Source organism: Lithobates pipiens, unplaced genomic scaffold (genome assembly GCF_037356315.1).
Source record: "Lithobates pipiens isolate NorthernLeopardFrog02 unplaced genomic scaffold, aLitPip1_a1.2 Scaffold_28, whole genome shotgun sequence".
NCBI classification, from domain to species: domain Eukaryota; kingdom Metazoa; phylum Chordata; class Amphibia; order Anura; family Ranidae; genus Lithobates; species Lithobates pipiens.
In genome coordinates this window covers 184,309,009-184,326,664 of record NW_027507789.1, presented here as the reverse complement: position 1 = coordinate 184,326,664, position 17,656 = coordinate 184,309,009, and the positions used below count along the sequence as shown (strand labels likewise).

Below are 17,656 nucleotides of genomic sequence, written 5' to 3'. Positions count from 1 at the left end.
AAAATAGTCCCCATGTTTCTCAGGGGCTTGTAAGTAAAATATATTTGTTAAAGGAAACTTGTACTAAGAAAAATACAACATCTGCTGATCTATACCAGTCACCTGTTTGTCATTTTAATCCTCTCTCTTCAATAACTGCTGAGGCACTGCTCAGGAACAAAGTATGCAGGTCAGGAGATCACGATCAGTGGCAAAGTTATCACACTAGGTTTCCGATTTATATTTAATAAATTGTGATCTACTGGAGGAGCTAGAAGCCATATGGAAAGCCTTAAAATGAACCTGTGCTTTGACCATGCAAGGTAGTAAATCATACTGGGCCCTCCGTGTGGGCTCAGCCTTTCGTGCGTTAGCCCTTGTACACACGGTCGGACATTCTGACAACCAAATTCGTTGGATTTTGTCCGACGGATTTTGTCCGAAACAGTTGCATACACACAGTAGGACAAAGTTGTCAGAAAATCCGATCGTACTTAACGTGATGACGTTATTTCATTAGGACGGGACTACGTTCAGGCTAGTAGCCAATAGCTTTGGTCTAGGAATTTGATCTGAGCATGCGTGGTACTTTGTCCGATCGGAATTCTCTACACATGATCGGACAAAGTCCGATCGGATCATGTTGTCGGAAGATTTTATAGCCCAGCTGGAAAACAGTCCGATGGAGCCCACACACTGTCGGATTATCCGACAACGCGGTCCTATCGGACATTGTCCATCGGAATGTCTGACCGTGTGTACAAGGGCTAAGAGGTTCCATTTGTAAAGTAGAGGTCTATATACAGTGGGGAAAATAAATATTTGACCCCCTGCAGATTTTCGTAAGTTTGTCCACTCAAAAAGAAATGAAGGGTCTATAATTTTTATCATAGGTGTATTTTAAATGATATAGAGACAGAATACCAACCAAAGATCCTGAAAAAAACACATGATACAAATGTTATAAATTGAGTTGCAGTTCAGTGATTAAAATAAGTATTTGATCCCCTACCAACCAGCAATGATTTTGGCTCCCACAGACTAGCTACAGTATGTACTCACGTGGTACACAGATTAGTCCGGTCAATTTAAGAAGGTGCTCCTAATGACAACCCCTTATGTGTATAAAAGACACCTGTCCACAGAATCTCTTTCTTCCATTCAAACCTCACCATCATGGGCAAGACCAAAGAGCTGTGAAAGAACAACAGGGACAAGATTGTAGACCTGCACAAGGCTGGAATGGGCTACAAGACCATCAGCAAGAAGCTTGGTGAGAAGAAGACAACTCTTTTGCCCCATACACACGGTCGGACATTCCAACCACAAAATCTGTCTGATTTTTTCTGATGGATTTTGGCCGAAACTTGTCTTGCATACACACAGTCACACAAAGTTGTCGGAAAATCCGATTGTTCGGAACGAGGTGACATTATACACGTACGATGGGACTACATAGAGGTCAGTAGCCAATAGCTGTCATCTCCAATTTTTTCTCCAATTTTTTTCTGAGCATGTGTGGCACTTTGTGAGTCAGAATTCTCTACACACAATCGGAAAAAGTCAGATTGGATTTTGTTGTCGAAAATTTTAGATCCAGTTCTCAAACTTTTTCTGTCGGAGCCCACACACGATCAGATATTTCGAAAAACTAATCCGATCAGACTTTTTCCGTCTTTTTCCGTCTGAATTTCCGACCATGTGTATGGGGCATAAGAGCGATTATTCGATTATTCGCAAAAGAAAGAAACACAGAATAACCATCAGTCAGTCAACCTTTGTGGTGATCATGACAAAGTTGGGACCACAGTCACCAAACAAACCATTGGTAACACAATATGCTGCCATGTATTGAAATCCTGCAGCACCTGCAAGGTTCCCCTCCACAAGAAAGGCACATGTACAGGTCCGTCTGAAGTCTGCCAATGAGCATCCAAATGATTCAAAGAAGGAATGGGAGAAAGTGGTCAGATGAGACCAAAATTGAGCGCTTTGGCATTAACTTGACTTGCTGTGTTTGGAGGAAGAAAAATGCTGACTTTGACTCTAAGAACACCATCCCTACAGTCAAGCACGGAGGTGGAAACATTATTCTCTGGGACTTTGCTAAAGGTACAGGCCGACTTTGCCACATTGGGGGGCCTATAGACGAATTCATGAATTGGATTCGGCCTCAGATTTAAAAAAAATATAATATTACTTTTGAAATGACACTAACATATCAAAGCTAATATGTGAATTTTGATGATTGGGTTTTTCATATAATTTATATTTCCTCCTAAATATTATTTTTCTTCAACAGAGACCTCAGCAGCCGTTCAACCTGACTTCCCGAGGTTACTTCCAGGTGACCGGTGTCCCCTACAGGATAAAACCTACCACTGTTAAGGACACAGAAAAGCAAGTACGTTCCGTGGGGTCCCTATTTGTGAGCACTTTTGGAGGTCCATTAAACACAATTGTCAATAAATTGCTTATGCAGCTCAGCTTACAGTGTTGGGACAGTCTCTGAGTGCTGGGATGATGGCATTCTGCACATGCGCAGGATTGACATCATCCCCGCTCGCCAATGAAGAGGCACAAAGACCAGCACTCTGAAGAAGATGTCGGAGCTGGTGCAGGACCGTTGAACAGGTGAGTATTAAGCCTTTAGTTCCACTTCAATATACAGTAAATATTTGTGATGGCGAACAAGAGGGAGTAATTTAGACAAATTGACTTTCACAGTGTTTAATTCGTTTTTTTTTAAGCTTTTAAATGGCATATAGAAAGTAAAATAATTAACCACTTTCAATTTACTTTCACCCCCTTCCTGCTCAGGCCAAAATTTTCATGATAAAGTGGCACTGATGGCACTAATGGTCACTGATATGTGGCACTGATTAGGTGGCAGTGATGTACACTGATGAAGCGGGACTGATGAGGCTGCACTGATAAGTGACACTGATAGGCACTGATAGGTGACACTGATGAGGAGGCACTGATTGGCAGCACTGGTGGGCACTGATTGGCAGCAATGATGGGCATTGATTGACAGCACTGGTGGGCACTATTAGGACTGCACTAATAATCAGAACACTGATAATCAGTGCCCTGATTATCAGTGCAGATGTGCCTTTAACACAATTCGTTTATCGGCTCACTTCTCTCTTCCTCACACTGTCAGCATGAGGAAAGAATAGCTGATAACCAGCTTGTGTTTACATCCGTGATCTGCTGTGTGCAATGACAGCTGATCATGGATGTAAACACAAGCCGGTTATGGCTGCCGTGTTTGGCCCTTTACCCCGATCTGTGATCAGCTGAGTTGGAAGGACACCCCACTGGCAAAGTAAGCCTGCATTGTAGCCATCTTTTGGTTATAGCATGGACGAGAAGGGTTAAAGAATATTTCCAGGTATTGGTATGTTATACATAGTTACATTGGTCCAGCTTGGAATACATAATAATACATATCTGGCCAATGCTGCTTCAAGTTGGAAATCACTGAAGTAGACTTCGGTACTCCAGTGATCTTCACTTGCTTCTGGGACCCATTCCGAGCATCTGGTCTGATGCATTGTGAGCACAGTAGGCTGGCTGCTCAGCACAGGCGCCATTCAGAGAATGCTTTGTATTTTACTGAATGAATGCAAAGCATTCTCTGATTGGACAAGGTGAAGAGCTGGGGTGGTGATGTTACACTTTCCACCTCGTTCAGTCAGGGAACGTTTTGCATTCATTCAGAAAATGCAAAGCATTCTCTAAATAGTGCCTATGCTGAATGGCTGACCTACCGTCTTCAAAATTCACCATTGCTCAACACTGGGCCCAGTGGAGATGACTGGAGTAGTGGTGTCTACTTCAGTGATTTCCACTTTCCGGCAGCATCAGCCAGGTATGTCATATACTGTACATAGGTGCAGTATCTCACAAAAGTGAGTACACCCCTCACATTTATTTTATACACATAATATTTTATTACATCTTTTCATGTGACAACACTGAACAAATGATACGTTACTACAATGTAAAGTAGTGAGTGTGCAGCTTGTATAACAGTGTAAATTTGCTGTCCCCTTAAAATAACTCAACAGACAGCCATTAATGTCTAAACTGCTGGCAACAAAAGTGAAAATGTCCAAATTGGGCCCAAAGTATCAATATTTTGTGTGGCCACCATTATTTTCCAGCACTGCCTTAACCCTCTTGGGCATGGAGTTCACCAGAACTTCACAGGTTGCCACTGGAGTCCTGTTCCACTACTCCATGACGACATCAATGAGATGGTGGAAGTTAGAGACCTTGCGCTCCTCCACCTTCCCTTTGAGGATGTCCCACAGATGTTCAATAGGGTTTAGGTCAGGAGATATGCTTGGCCAGTCCATCACCTTTACCCTCAGCTTTAGCAAGGCAGTGGTCTTCTTGGAGGTGTGTTTGGGGTTGTTATCATGTTGGAATACTGCCCTGCGGCCCAGTCTCCAAAGGGAGGGGATCATGCATTGCTTCAGTATGTCACAGTACATGTTGCCATTCATGGTTCCCCTTAATGAACTAGCTCCCCAGTGGCGGCAGCACTCATGTAGAGCCAGACCATGACACTCCCACCACCATGCTTGACTGTAGGCAAGACACACTTGTCTTTGTACTTCTCACCTAGTTGCCGCCACACACGCTTGACACCATCTGAACCAAATAAGTTTATCTTGGTCTCATCAGACCACAGGACACGGTTCCAGTAATCCATATCTTTAGTCTGTTTGTCTTCAGCAAACCGTTTGTTGGCTTTCTTGTGCATCATCTTTAGAAGCAGCTTCCTTCTGGGATGACAGCCATGCAGACCAATTTGATGCAGTGTGCGGAGTATGGTCTGAGCACTGACAGGCTGACGCCCCACCCCTTTAACCTCTGCAGCAATGCTGGCAGCACTCATATGTCTATTTCCCAAAGACAACCTCTGGATATGACGCTGAGCACATGCACACATCTTCTTTGGTTGACCATGGTGAGGCCTGTTCTGAGGGGAACCCATCCTGTTAAACCGCTGTATGGTCTTGGCCAACGTGCTGCGGCTCAGTTTCAGGGTCTTGGCAATTTTCTTATAGCTTAAGCCATCTTTATGTAGAGCAACACTTCTTTTTTTCAGATTCTCAGAGAGTTCTTTGCCATGAGGTGCCATGTTGAACTTCCAGTGACCAGTATGAGAGAGTGAGAGCGGTAACACCAAATTTAACACCCCTGCTCCCCATTCACACCTGAGACCTTGTAACACTAATGGGTCACATGACACCGGGGAGGGAAAATGGCTAATTGGGCCCAATTTGGACATTTTCAGTTAGGGGGGCAGAAAATTTACACTGTTGTACAAGCTGTACACTCACTACTTTACATTGTAGCAAAGTTTCATTTCTTCAGTGTTGTCACATGAAAAGATAAAATGAAATATTTACAAAAATGTGAGGGGTGTACTCACTTTTGTGAGATACATTGATCCAATCTGAACCAAAGTAACTGTATATTATAACAATAACTTGAATTATTCTTAAAACACCACAAGGGTGCTCTTCCTGAGCTGTCCTCCCTCCGCAGGAAATGGGTGGAGGACATACCGGGGCTGGATGAGGACAACTGGAGGGAGATTTGGGATTTTCCATTCTCCCCTCTGATCTCAGCCAGAGACAAACTGGTCCAATACAAAATTATACACAGAGCTCACTACACACCCCACAGACTGCACCAGATGTCGTCGGCGCATTCCCCGGCGTGCTAACGCTGCTCCTATCAGCCAGGAGACTTCTTTAACATTTTCTGGGCCTGCCCGGCGATTGTACATTATTGGAAGGAGGTGCTCCGGGTGATAGTTCAGACTACTAAGACTAGTATCCCTTATGATCCTAAATATTGTCTGCTGGGGCTTGTGGACCAACTGCCGATCCTTAGAGCTAGGAAGATACTCCTGTCCCTGTTATTGTATTATGCGCGTAAGGCCATCGCTATGCACTGGAAACAATCGACCCCCCCCCCCCCCCTCCCTCAAGTTCTGGAAAAACCTGGTGAACGCCAGTTTGCCCCTTTATAAAGCCACCTACTCAGGCAGAGGTTGCCCACAAAAATTTGAGAAGGTGTGGTCCTGCTGGTTAGACGATGACACTACGGCAACTGCTGCAGTAGACAATTCCTAGGTTAACAATGTGATGTTAGTATGCGGATAGACTGACCCAAATACTCCTATGTCATATTATCCTGTAATTTTACCTTTGTGCACAGAATCTCCTGAGCTAACCTCTCCCCATATTGGGGTTTAGATAGGTATGGTTAAGTTGTGTTGCTCTGATATGTTGAGGCATGTTGCTGCCTCAGAGGTAGATTGTTGTTTGTTATAAGATGTGCCTTGCTGTGGCCTGTTGCCGCAGCAGGAATGTGCCCCTGTGTGGGTAATGTTTGGCCCGCATGGGGCAATCTGTATGTTTATGAAAAACTCAATAAAAAAGATCTTATAAAAAAAAACACCACAAGGGTACAGATAGACAATAATGGGGTTACAGAGCATCAAGATAAGCAGAACATATTACAGTATGTATTGGCCTGGTTGGTTAAGAGGACAACTGGCAAGTGTGGTTTAGATTAAAGTGGTACAGTATGCTAGGTTTATGTGTGTTGAAGGTCGTAGTGATGGTGGTGATTGTTATGTTGCAGGATTGTACATCATATGGCATTTATCGCTATTGCTAGTAGAAAGAGCAGGAAGAATAGGATAAAAGCATAGGTCAAAAAGAATCCAGCTGAAGGATGGAGAAAAGAAAGAGTAGTGGAAAAGAAAAGAAGAGTGGAAGAATAAGAGGAGGGATGGGGTTTAGCGGGAGGGAAAGAATTAAGAATGAGAAATTAAGGGACAGGAGTTGTAAACCAGCCGGGTCTAGCCAGGCATATGGCAGCCTTGGTTTTGTGGAGGGTGAGGTGGTCTCAGAGCGAGAGAAAGGAATGATCTAGGTTTATACAGTGATTGTATTCAGGATAGGTGTCATTAAGAATAGTGATGGACGAACTTCCGACGGGACGTTTCGCGAACGCGAAACGCGAACGGACACAAACGTTCGCGAAAACGACCGTTCGCCGCGGGCTCCATTGACTTCAATGGGAGGCGAATTTCGCAAACCTTTAGGTCGAATTTGCGGCCACGGGGTAATTATTAGGGGGTAGCACGTAGTCCCACCACCTGGACAATAGCATAATACATGTATGAGGTGAATTTGGGATCGATAACTACAAGCATTTTTTTTTTATTTGGGAAATTGTTCTGACAATTCAGGACTATGGAGCTAATGAAGGCAATGGAGGAGAGGGAAGGTCAGGGACCAGGGTAGGCAAACAAGAGGGTGCAGGAGATACAGAGCACTGACAGCAGCACCGTAATACAGAGCACTGACATCAGCACCGTGACATACAGCGCTGACAGCAGCTCCGTGACATACAGCGCTGACAGCAGCTCCGTGACATACAGCGCTGACAGCAGCTCCGTGACATACAGCGCTGACAGCAGCTCCGTGACATACAGCGCTGACAGCAGCTCCGTGACATACAGCGCTGACAGCAGCACCGTGACATACAGCGCTGACAGCAGCTCCGTGACATACAGCGCTGACAGCAGCTCCGTGACATACAGCGCTGACAGCAGCTCCGTGACATACAGCACTGACAGCAGCTCCGTGACATACAGCGCTGACAGCAGCTCCGTGACATACAGCGCTGACAGCAGCACCGTGACATACAGCGCTGACAGCAGCTCCGTGACATACAGCGCTGACAGCAGCTCCGTGACATACAGCGCTGACAGCAGCTCCGTGACATACAGCGCTGACAGCAGCTCCGTGACATACAGCGCTGACAGCAGCTCCGTGACATACAGCGCTGACAGCAGCTCCGTGACATACAGCGCTGACAGCAGCTCCGTGACATACAGCGCTGACAGCAGCTCCGTGACATACAGCGCTGACAGCAGCTCCGTGACATACAGCGCTGACAGCAGCTCCGTGACATACAGCGCTGACAGCAGCTCCGTGACATACAGCGCTGACAGCAGCTCCGTGACATACAGCGCTGACAGCAGCACCGTGACATACAGCGCTGACAGCAGCTCCGTGACATACAGCGCTGACAGCAGCTCCGTGACATACAGCGCTGACAGCAGCTCCGTGACATACAGCACTGACAGCAGCTCCGTGACATACAGCGCTGACAGCAGCTCCGTGACATACAGCGCTGACAGCAGCACCGTGACATACAGCGCTGACAGCAGCTCCGTGACATACAGCGCTGACAGCAGCTCCGTGACATACAGCGCTGACAGCAGCTCCGTGACATACAGCGCTGACAGCAGCTCCGTGACATACAGCGCTGACAGCAGCTCCGTGACATACAGCGCTGACAGCAGCTCCGTGACATACAGCGCTGACAGCAGCTCCGTGACATACAGCGCTGACAGCAGCTCCGTGACATACAGCGCTGACAGCAGCTCCGTGACATACAGCGCTGACAGCAGCTCCGTGACATACAGCGCTGACAGCAGCACCGTAAGCAGCCCCAGGAGGAAGTCAGCACAGCACAGGGATGGTGTGATCCCCTCATAATAAGAACCCCCAGGAGGAAGTCAGCACAGCACAGGGATGGTGGGAGCCCCTCATAATAAGAACACCCAGGAGGAAGTCAGCACAGCACAGGGATGGTGGGAACCCCTCATAATAAGCAGCCCCAGTAGAAATATGACACCGCTCAACCTCTTCAAAGAGGAGGGTAGGGGCATATAGTACGGTGTGCTTTTTTGGGTCAGGGAAGTGAGCCAAATGAATTAAGAAGGTCTGTGTGCTTGATTCCAAAAATTGTTTATAGACATATACATGGTCTACTGATCACATGTGTTGAATTCCTCCGAGATCCATGCCTCATTCATTTTTAGAAATGTGAGGTAGTTAACACTGTGGTGAGCTAGGCGAGTACGCTTATCGGTCACAATCCCCCCTGCTGCGCTGAACGTCCTTTCGGACAGGACACTGGATGAGGGGCAAGCCAACAGTTCGATTGCAAATTGGGCAAGCTCTGGCCAGAGGTCAAGCCTGCCCACCCAGTAGTCTAGGGGTTCATCACTCCTCAGAGCGTCCACATCGGCCGTTAACCCAATGTAGTCGGACACCTGACGGTCTAGGCGTTCCCTGATGCTGGATCCGGATGACACCTGTCGATGGGTCGGCTGAAAGAATGACCTCATATCCGAAGTCACCAACACATCTTCAAACCGGCCTCTTCTTGCAGGCGCTGTTGGATTGGTACCCGCAAATCCTTCTCTGGGAGTGGGAATTGCTCCTCTGCCAGCGCACGCAAAAGCAGAATGCAGCATTTCTCGAAGCAAGGCCTGGAAGTGCTGCATTCTGACAGCCCTCTGCGACGGCGGTAACATTTCCGCCATTTTGTGTTTGTACCGGGGGTCTAAGTACGTTGCCACCCAGTACTGGTCCTTGACCCTCATGCTTTTTATACGGGGGTCCCTATTAAAACACTGGAGCATGAAGGCCCCCATTTGCACTAAAGTGGAAGCGGTGTGGTGGCCTGGCTCCTGCTCATCATCCAGGATAATGTCGTCCTCTTCATTCTCCTCTCCCCATCCTCGCACAACAGGGATCCCAGAAAGGTTTAAAGCATGCTCTTCTTGCTCCTGCTCATCCGCCCCGGCACCATCCTCCTCTGACTCCTCATCAGACTCCTGTTGTTGACTTGTCTCAGATAGAGTAGCCCCCCCTGGGAATTCATCCAGCATTGCGACTTCCTCATCTTCCCGCTCCTGCTCCTCCACAGCCTGATCAATGACACGACGCAATGCACGCTCCAGAAAGAAGGCATAAGGTACCATGTCACTGATGGCGCCATGGCTGCGACTGACCAGTTTGGTGATCTCCTCAAATGGCCGCAGAAGTCTGCATGTGTCGCGCATGAGCAGCCACTGGCGCGGTGAAAAAAAACCCAGCTCCCCAGAACCGTTTCTTTCGCAGAGTTCATACAGGTAGACGTTAACTGCACGTTTCTGCTGGAGCAGCCTATCAAGCATATAGAAGGTTGAGTTCCATCGCGTCGGGCAATCGCAAATAAGACGTCTGACCGGCAGATGGTGTCGCCGCTGAATGTCAGCAAGGCGAGCCATGGCCGTGTAAGATCTTCTGAAATGGGCCGAGATTTTCCTTGCCTGCCGCAAGATGTCCTGGACCCCAGGGTATTTGACAAGGAATCGCTGCACGACCAAGTTTAAGACGTGTGCCATGCACGGCACGTGCGTGATTTTGCCCTGTTTCAATGCGCTAAGCAGATTGGCACCGTTGTCACACACCACTTTACCAACTGTCAAATTGAGCGGTGTTAGCCACTCATCTGCCTGTGAACGCAAAGCTGAAAGGAGTGCCGGGCCAGTGTGGCTCTTTGCTTCCAGGCACAACAGACGCAGCACGGCATGGCAACGTCTCACCTGGCATGTGGAATAGGTTCTGGGGAGCTTGGGCGGTGCAGTGGAAGAGACGCTAGCAGCGGAAAAGGAGGAGGCAGCTGAGGAGGAGAGGGAGGAGGATGGAGTAGGAGGAGGAGAAGAAGAGTCAGGCCTGCATGCAATCCGTGGCGGTAAAACCAAATCTACACGGGTGCCACGGGTTACATGCTTGACGGCCGTCAGAAGGTTCACCCAGTGGGCAGTAAAACTGATATACCTTCCCTGCCCGTGTTTGCTAGACCACGTGTCTGTGGTCAGATGTATCTTGGCACCGACACTGTGTGCCAGAGATACATTCACTTGCCGCTGAACATGGCCATATAGCTCTGGGATGCCCTTCTCTGAGAAATACTTCCTTCCTGGGACCTTCCATTGTGGTGTTCCAATGGCCACAAATTTGCGAAAGGCCTCCGAGTCCACCAGTTTATATGGCAGTAGTTGGCGGGCTATGAGTTCTGACAAGCCAGCCGCCAACCGTTGGGCAAGAGGGTTATCCGGCGTCATCATTTTTTTACGCTCAAACATTAGGCCCACGGAAGCCTGCCTTTTTGCAGAAAAATGTGAGCTTGGCGTGATGGAAGGTGGAGTGGAGGACAATTGTGAGGAGAGAGGAGAAGGAGAAGTAGAAGACGAGGCTGGACGGTGAGAGCCTGCAGTGTGGCTTTGTGTGTTCCGTTGCTCCCACTGGGCTCGGTGATGGCTGCTCATGTGCCTTCTTAAGGCGGTCGTCCCTAGGTGAGTATTGGGCTTACCGCGACTAACGCGTTGACTGCAAAGATTGCAGATGGCAACGCTATTGTCAGCAGCGGACACGTTAAAAAAAGCCCACACTGCGGAGCCATGTGCCGGTGTCCTGGGAGCGCCAGATGTGACCGTACATGGTCGATGACTCGCTCCTGATACATTTGCAGTCTGCTTTGTCCCTGCTGTGCAATGTAAGTCATTGCTGCTTCTCCTCCCTATCTGCTGGTCCATATCTCCCTCTGAACTCCCCTCCTCTTCCTCTCTTGTGGGCACCCACGTGACATCACTAGACACGTCATCATCAACGTCACCTTCCCCACCGCTATAAGTAGAGTAGGCAGCAACACCGGGGACCAACCTCCTCCTTGGGCTGATCTGGGTACTGGCGTCAGACTGCTGAGTAGCGCTTGTTGCTACCTCCTCTTCCTGATCCAATACCAAGAGTGGCTGCGCATCAGAAATGTCCTCTTGATATGGATCGGAAAATAATTCCAGTGACTCAAGCGGAAGGTATGTGGTGGTGGTGGTGGTGGTCGTGTTGTTGGTGGTAGTGTCTTTGGGGGTGCACATAGCAGAGAGTGAAGAAGAGGGTGCAGATCGAGAGGATGAGGAGGGTGCAGAAGAGTAAGGCTGAGCGAGCCACTCAACCAAGTCTGGTGCATCCTTTAAAGTAATTGAACGCACCTTCTGCAACTTCCCACTTTGGCTCAAGCCTGTTGCTCCTGCCCTACCCCTACCACCCCTGCGGAAGGGCCTGCCTCTTCCTCTGCATGTCATTTTTTAAATGACCCTGTGACAAAACTCTTAGTCCCTATACCGCTGAAGGACTGCTGCAGTATAGGTGAGCGGTCAGCAGTGGTGCACGTCAACCCTATCTATTGTGGACCTATAGCGGTCCTTACAGAACAGCAGACTGTACCGCACTCAAGCCTATGTACCGTAGCACCCTATACCAAGTTACCAGTCCTTATAAGAACTTTTGTGGACCAAGCAGGTTGTGTATTAGTGTTTAGCAGACTGTACGTCAGTCCCTATACCGCTGAAGGACTGCTGCAGTATAGGGCAGCGGTCAGCAGTGGTGCACGTCAACCCTATCTATTGTGGACCGATAGCGGTCCTTACAGAACAGCAGACTGTACCGCACTCAAGCCTATGTACCGTAGCACCCTATACCAAGTTACCAGTCCTTATAAGAACTTTTGTGGACCAAGCAGGTTGTGTATTAGTGTTTAGCAGACTGTACGTCAGTCCCTATACCGCTGAAGGACTGCTGCAGTATAGGGCAGCGGTCAGCAGTGGTGCACGTCAACCCTATCTATTGTGGACCGATAGCGGTCCTTACAGAACAGCAGACTGTACCGCACTCAAGCCTATGTACCGTAGCACCCTATACCAAGTTACCAGTCCTTATAAGAACTTTTGTGGAACAAGCAGGTTGTGTGTTAGTGATTAGCAGACTGTACGTCAGTCCCTATACCAATGAAGGACTGCTGCAGTATAGGGCAGCGGTCAGCAGTAGTGCACGGCAACCCTATGTATTGTGGACCGATAGCGGTCCTTACAGAACAGCAGACTGTACTGCACTCAGGCCTATGTACCGTAGCACCCTATACCAAGTTACCAGTCCTTATAAGAACTTTTGTGGACCAAGCAGGTTGTGTGTTAGTGTTTAGCAGACTGTGCGTCAGTCCCTATACCGCTGAAGGACTGCTGCAGTATAGGGCAGCGGTCAGCAGTAGTGCACGGCAACCCTATGTATTGTGGACCGATAGCGGTCCTTACAGAACAGCAGACTGTAACGCACTCAGGCCTATGTACCGTAGCACCCTATACCAAGTTACCAGTCCTTATAAGAACTTTTGTGGACCAAGCAGGTTGTGTGTTAGTGATTAGCAGACTGTACGTCAGTCCCTATACCAATGAAGGACTGCTGCAGTATAGGGCAGCGGTCAGCAGTAGTGCACGGCAACCCTATGTATTGTGGACCGATAGCGGTCCTTACAGAACAGCAGACTGTAACGCACTCAGGCCTATGTACCGTAGCACCCTATACCAAGTTACCAGTCCTTATAAAAACTTTTGTGGACCAAGCAGGTTGTGTGTTAGTGTTTAGCAGACTGTGCGTCAGTCCCTATACCGCTGAAGGACTGCTGCAGTATAGGGCAGCGGTCAGCAGTGGTGCACGTCAACCCTATCTATTGTGGACCGATAGCGGTCCTTACAGAACAGCAGACTGTACCGCACTCAAGCCTATGTACCGTAGCACCCTATACCAAGTTACCAGTCCTTATAAGAACTTTTGTGGACCAAGCAGGTTGTGTATTAGTGTTTAGCAGACTGTACGTCAGTCCCTATACCGCTGAAGGACTGCTGCAGTATAGGGCAGCGGTCAGCAGTGGTGCACGTCAACCCTATGTATTGTGGACCGATAGCGGTCCTTACAGAACAGCAGACTGTAACGCACTCAGGCCTATGTACCGTAGCACCCTATACCAAGTTACCAGTCCTTATAAGAACTTTTGTGGACCAAGCAGGTTGTGTGTTAGTGATTAGCAGACTGTACGTCAGTCCCTATACCAATGAAGGACTGCTGCAGTATAGGGCAGCGGTCAGCAGTAGTGCACGGCAACCCTATGTATTGTGGACCGATAGCGGTCCTTACAGAACAGCAGACTGTACTGCACTCAGGCCTATGTACCGTAGCACCCTATACCAAGTTACCAGTCCTTATAAAAACTTTTGTGGACCAAGCAGGTTGTGTGTTAGTGTTTAGCAGACTGTGCGTCAGTCCCTATACCGCTGAAGGACTGCTGCAGTATAGGGCAGCGGTCAGCAGTAGTGCACGGCAACCCTATGTATTGTGGACCGATAGCGGTCCTTACAGAACAGCAGACTGTAACGCACTCAGGCCTATGTACCGTAGCACCCTATACCAAGTTACCAGTCCTTATAAGAACTTTTGTGGACCAAGCAGGTTGTGTGTTAGTGATTAGCAGACTGTACGTCAGTCCCTATACCAATGAAGGACTGCTGCAGTATAGGGCAGCGGTCAGCAGTAGTGCACGGCAACCCTATGTATTGTGGACCGATAGCGGTCCTTACAGAACAGCAGACTGTACCGCACCCAAGCCTATGTACCGTAGCACCCTAGACAGACCAAGTTACCAGTCCTGATAAAGAGCTTTGTGGAACAAGTGAGTTGTGAATGATTAGCAGACTGCAGCAGAAGGGCAGCAGTCAAGTATAATATTCTTTCTATATTTGGAAGAAAGAATATTATACGTGTACAAGCCTATTACCGTACCACTGATACCAGTCCTGAAAAGAACCTTTGTGGAACTAATAGTAACAGCAAGTCTTTAAAATTATCCTCACTGCCTGACACACTGCTTCCTGCCTGTCCCTATACAAATTGGCAAAAAAGAGTAGGCTGGAACGATTAGCTGGAACAGCTCTTTTGTGGACCTGATAGTAACAGCTAATGATGATGATGATGATGATGATGAAGAAAGACTAATCTGGCTGAGCTGTCCCTAAAATAGCAGCATACAGCGCTCTGTCCCTTTATCTAAACTGACAAAAGAAACTCAGGCTGCTGACCTAACACCTATACCAGTCCTGAAAAGAACTTTTGTGTACCAAATAGCTAGCGTTTTCTCTGTCCCTACTCCACACAGGATCCTTTCCCTACAGTGACAGAAGAAAGAATGTAAAATGGCCACCGGATCGGGTGTATTTATAGGTTAGGGGGAATGTCCAAGTGTCCATGAGCTGTCATGTCTCAATTGGTTGTCCTGTAACACATGATAAACGTGTCACGAAAGGTTAAAGTTCTTGTATACATTAAACACGTAAGTCCGCCGGGGCGAACGACGGAAAAAGGCGTTCGAACCCGCGGACGGCGAAAGTCGGAAATTCGCCGCGAAACGACCGCCGGGCGAACCGTTCGGCCATCACTAATTAAGAATGGCAGTAAATGTATTGTGTACCATAGTGACTGTTTCACCTCCACAAAGTTAAGGGTCAGTTGCTTCCAAGATTTGGCCACCTTGCAACAAGAAATATGAAAGACGCTCATTTCTTTCCGCAACTGCAAAGGTCAGAGATTGGCTTATGTGTCAAAGCTTCCCAGGGATTGCACATCTGTAGTTTATTAGTTTATAAGACAGGCTCTGTGAAATGTATGACACAGCAATGCCTACTACCGGAATACAAGGAAGTAAATACAAAGTTTACAAACTTCAAGATTGTTCAAATTAACAGGGAGAGGTTATGGGTCATTGAAAAACAACGTGGAAATCAATGTAATGATTTAAAATTTTAGACATATAAAAAACTTAAGCTATGATTTCTTACAGTATTTTTCCTCTTTGATATCCCTTCCTGTTACCTCAGGCAGTCACGGTGGTTCAGTGGGTGACTCCAGATGGACAGAAAGAGATTCCTACGTGGTGGATAATCCTAGGAGTTCTTGGGGGGCTGCTTATCTTGGCATTGTTTGTATTTGTCATGTGGAAGGTGAGCTGCAAAATGGCCGCTGTCATGTCAACTGCTTTCCCATGAAAGTCAATCTAAGACATTTTTGATGTTTTATCATTTTATTTTGTAGCTGGGATTCTTCAGAAGGACACGACCTCCATCAGAAGATCAGGAAGATTTAACGGCAGACAAATAATGGACAATTTACATTTTATTGCCTGTGCTTTTAAAAAAAAAAGAAATTAAACACAAATGCATTACAGTTTTGTACAGTATTGTGAACACTCGGTAACTGTTTACCATTGCCAACTTGATATTAAAGTACTGAAGTGTTAGCCTTTGTAGCCTTCATGTTGTATGTGTTATACTTGTAGATTCTCTATAGTTAAAATGGAACTAAACCCATTGATTTAACTAACGGTTTCCCAAAACATTGCATTCAAGGCATGCCAGAAATGATAACCATCACAGTTGCTTGTGCATGGATACCAGTTTAAATGTGCAGCAAAATGGCAACTGCAGATCAAACATAGGCTAAGATATTTTTATGTGTAGCACTGACCCCCAAAGGAACTGCTGGTTTGATTGGGCTTACCGTTACCTTCTTCTCCTCGATTTGTGTCTAGGGGTTTCCCGTGGTAGATGGCCCAGTAACTTGAGAGACTGACGACAGATCTGCATAAAGGGATTTTTATTTGCAAAACGTAGACAACGAACAGTCTCTTAAAATAGGATCAGAGGGTTAGGAAGGAAGTTCATGTACTCGAATGCTGCGTACACACGATCGGAATTCCGGCCAGAAAAAGACAGATGAAAGCTTTTCGTCGGAAAATGCGACCGTGTGTATGCTCCATTGGAATTTAGCTGTCAGAATTTCCGCCAGCCAAAAATTGATAGCATGTTCTCAATTTTCCAGACGGAAAAACTTTCTATTGGTAATTCTGATTGTGTGTATGCAATTCCGACACGCCAAAAATCACGCATGCTCAGATTCAACTACAAGACAGAAGCTATTGGCTACTGGCTATTGAACTTCCTTTTTCTAGTCACGTCGTCACGTGTTCTAGTCACGTCGTATGTGTTGTACATCACCGCGTTATCGGAATTTGATGTGACTGTGTGTAGGCAAGACAGCTTGAGCAGAATTCCGTCGGAATTCCGTCGGGAAAACCATCAGAGCTTTTTCCGATGAGAATTCCGATCATGTGTGAAGGGGTTAAAAATCAGGCGGCATTAGGGTCAAAGTCAATAATGAAGGACTTGCTTACTTTGACTAAATCCAGAGAATAGCCATTCACAACTAGATGTTCACTCAAGTTGGATAGTCCCTCTCTCACAAGGCCTAGCAGCCAACAAGGTGCTTTACTAGGGAACAAGTCTCTGCCACAGACGTTGCTGTAGAACATACAGGAAACTAGAACTTGTGAAACACTCGTGTGATACCTGGATCTTTCAGCCAGCTTGGCGATACCCACGAGACTGGATTCACTTAGGTACTTCATCCCCACCAGGATCTTGCTAAGAAACCGTGCATGGCCTTCTTCTGAAGAGTCCTCCCCTGGATAGCTATGAAGTTACTGGGCCTCTCCAACTACCGGAGATGGCCCCGGACCACCTCGGAATCCTTCTTTAGTTTCCTTGCCTCGGGCTAGCCAGCTCTGAGATAATAAATTGGGTGGATCCGCACCCCAGGCCATAGCCTTCCTGGGGGCTGGTCAGGAGGACCAGGACCATGGAGTTAGAACATCCTTCTGGACCAGAACCCCGACCCACGTGACATCCGCATCTTAAGCACCCTCTCCCAGGAAGCACAGCAAGAGTGCCACTCCCACTGGGCGGGCCCCCGAGAGAAAGGTAACCTTAAAGCACCCAACCAGATTGTGGTTTCCGTGCCTGCCAGAAGAGACAGTGCTCCCTGTGGCCAGGCTGAACATCCTATAGTCCAGTCAG

General features: G+C 47.5%; 1 protein-coding gene across 1 annotated transcript in view; it reads left to right on the top strand.

Moving 5' to 3' along the window:
* Positions 1–16,041, top strand: part of LOC143935912 (integrin alpha-IIb-like) — a 156,194-nt gene extending 140,153 nt beyond the window's left edge. Inside the window, exons 28-30 of the mRNA XM_077460102.1 lie at positions 2,282–2,383; positions 15,623–15,745; positions 15,837–16,041. Of these exons, the coding sequence (XP_077316228.1) occupies positions 2,282–2,383; positions 15,623–15,745; positions 15,837–15,902 (291 nt within the window). The 3' untranslated portion in view covers positions 15,903–16,041. The remainder of the gene's footprint in view (positions 1–2,281; positions 2,384–15,622; positions 15,746–15,836) is intronic.
* Positions 16,042–17,656: the final 1,615 nt, after the last annotated feature.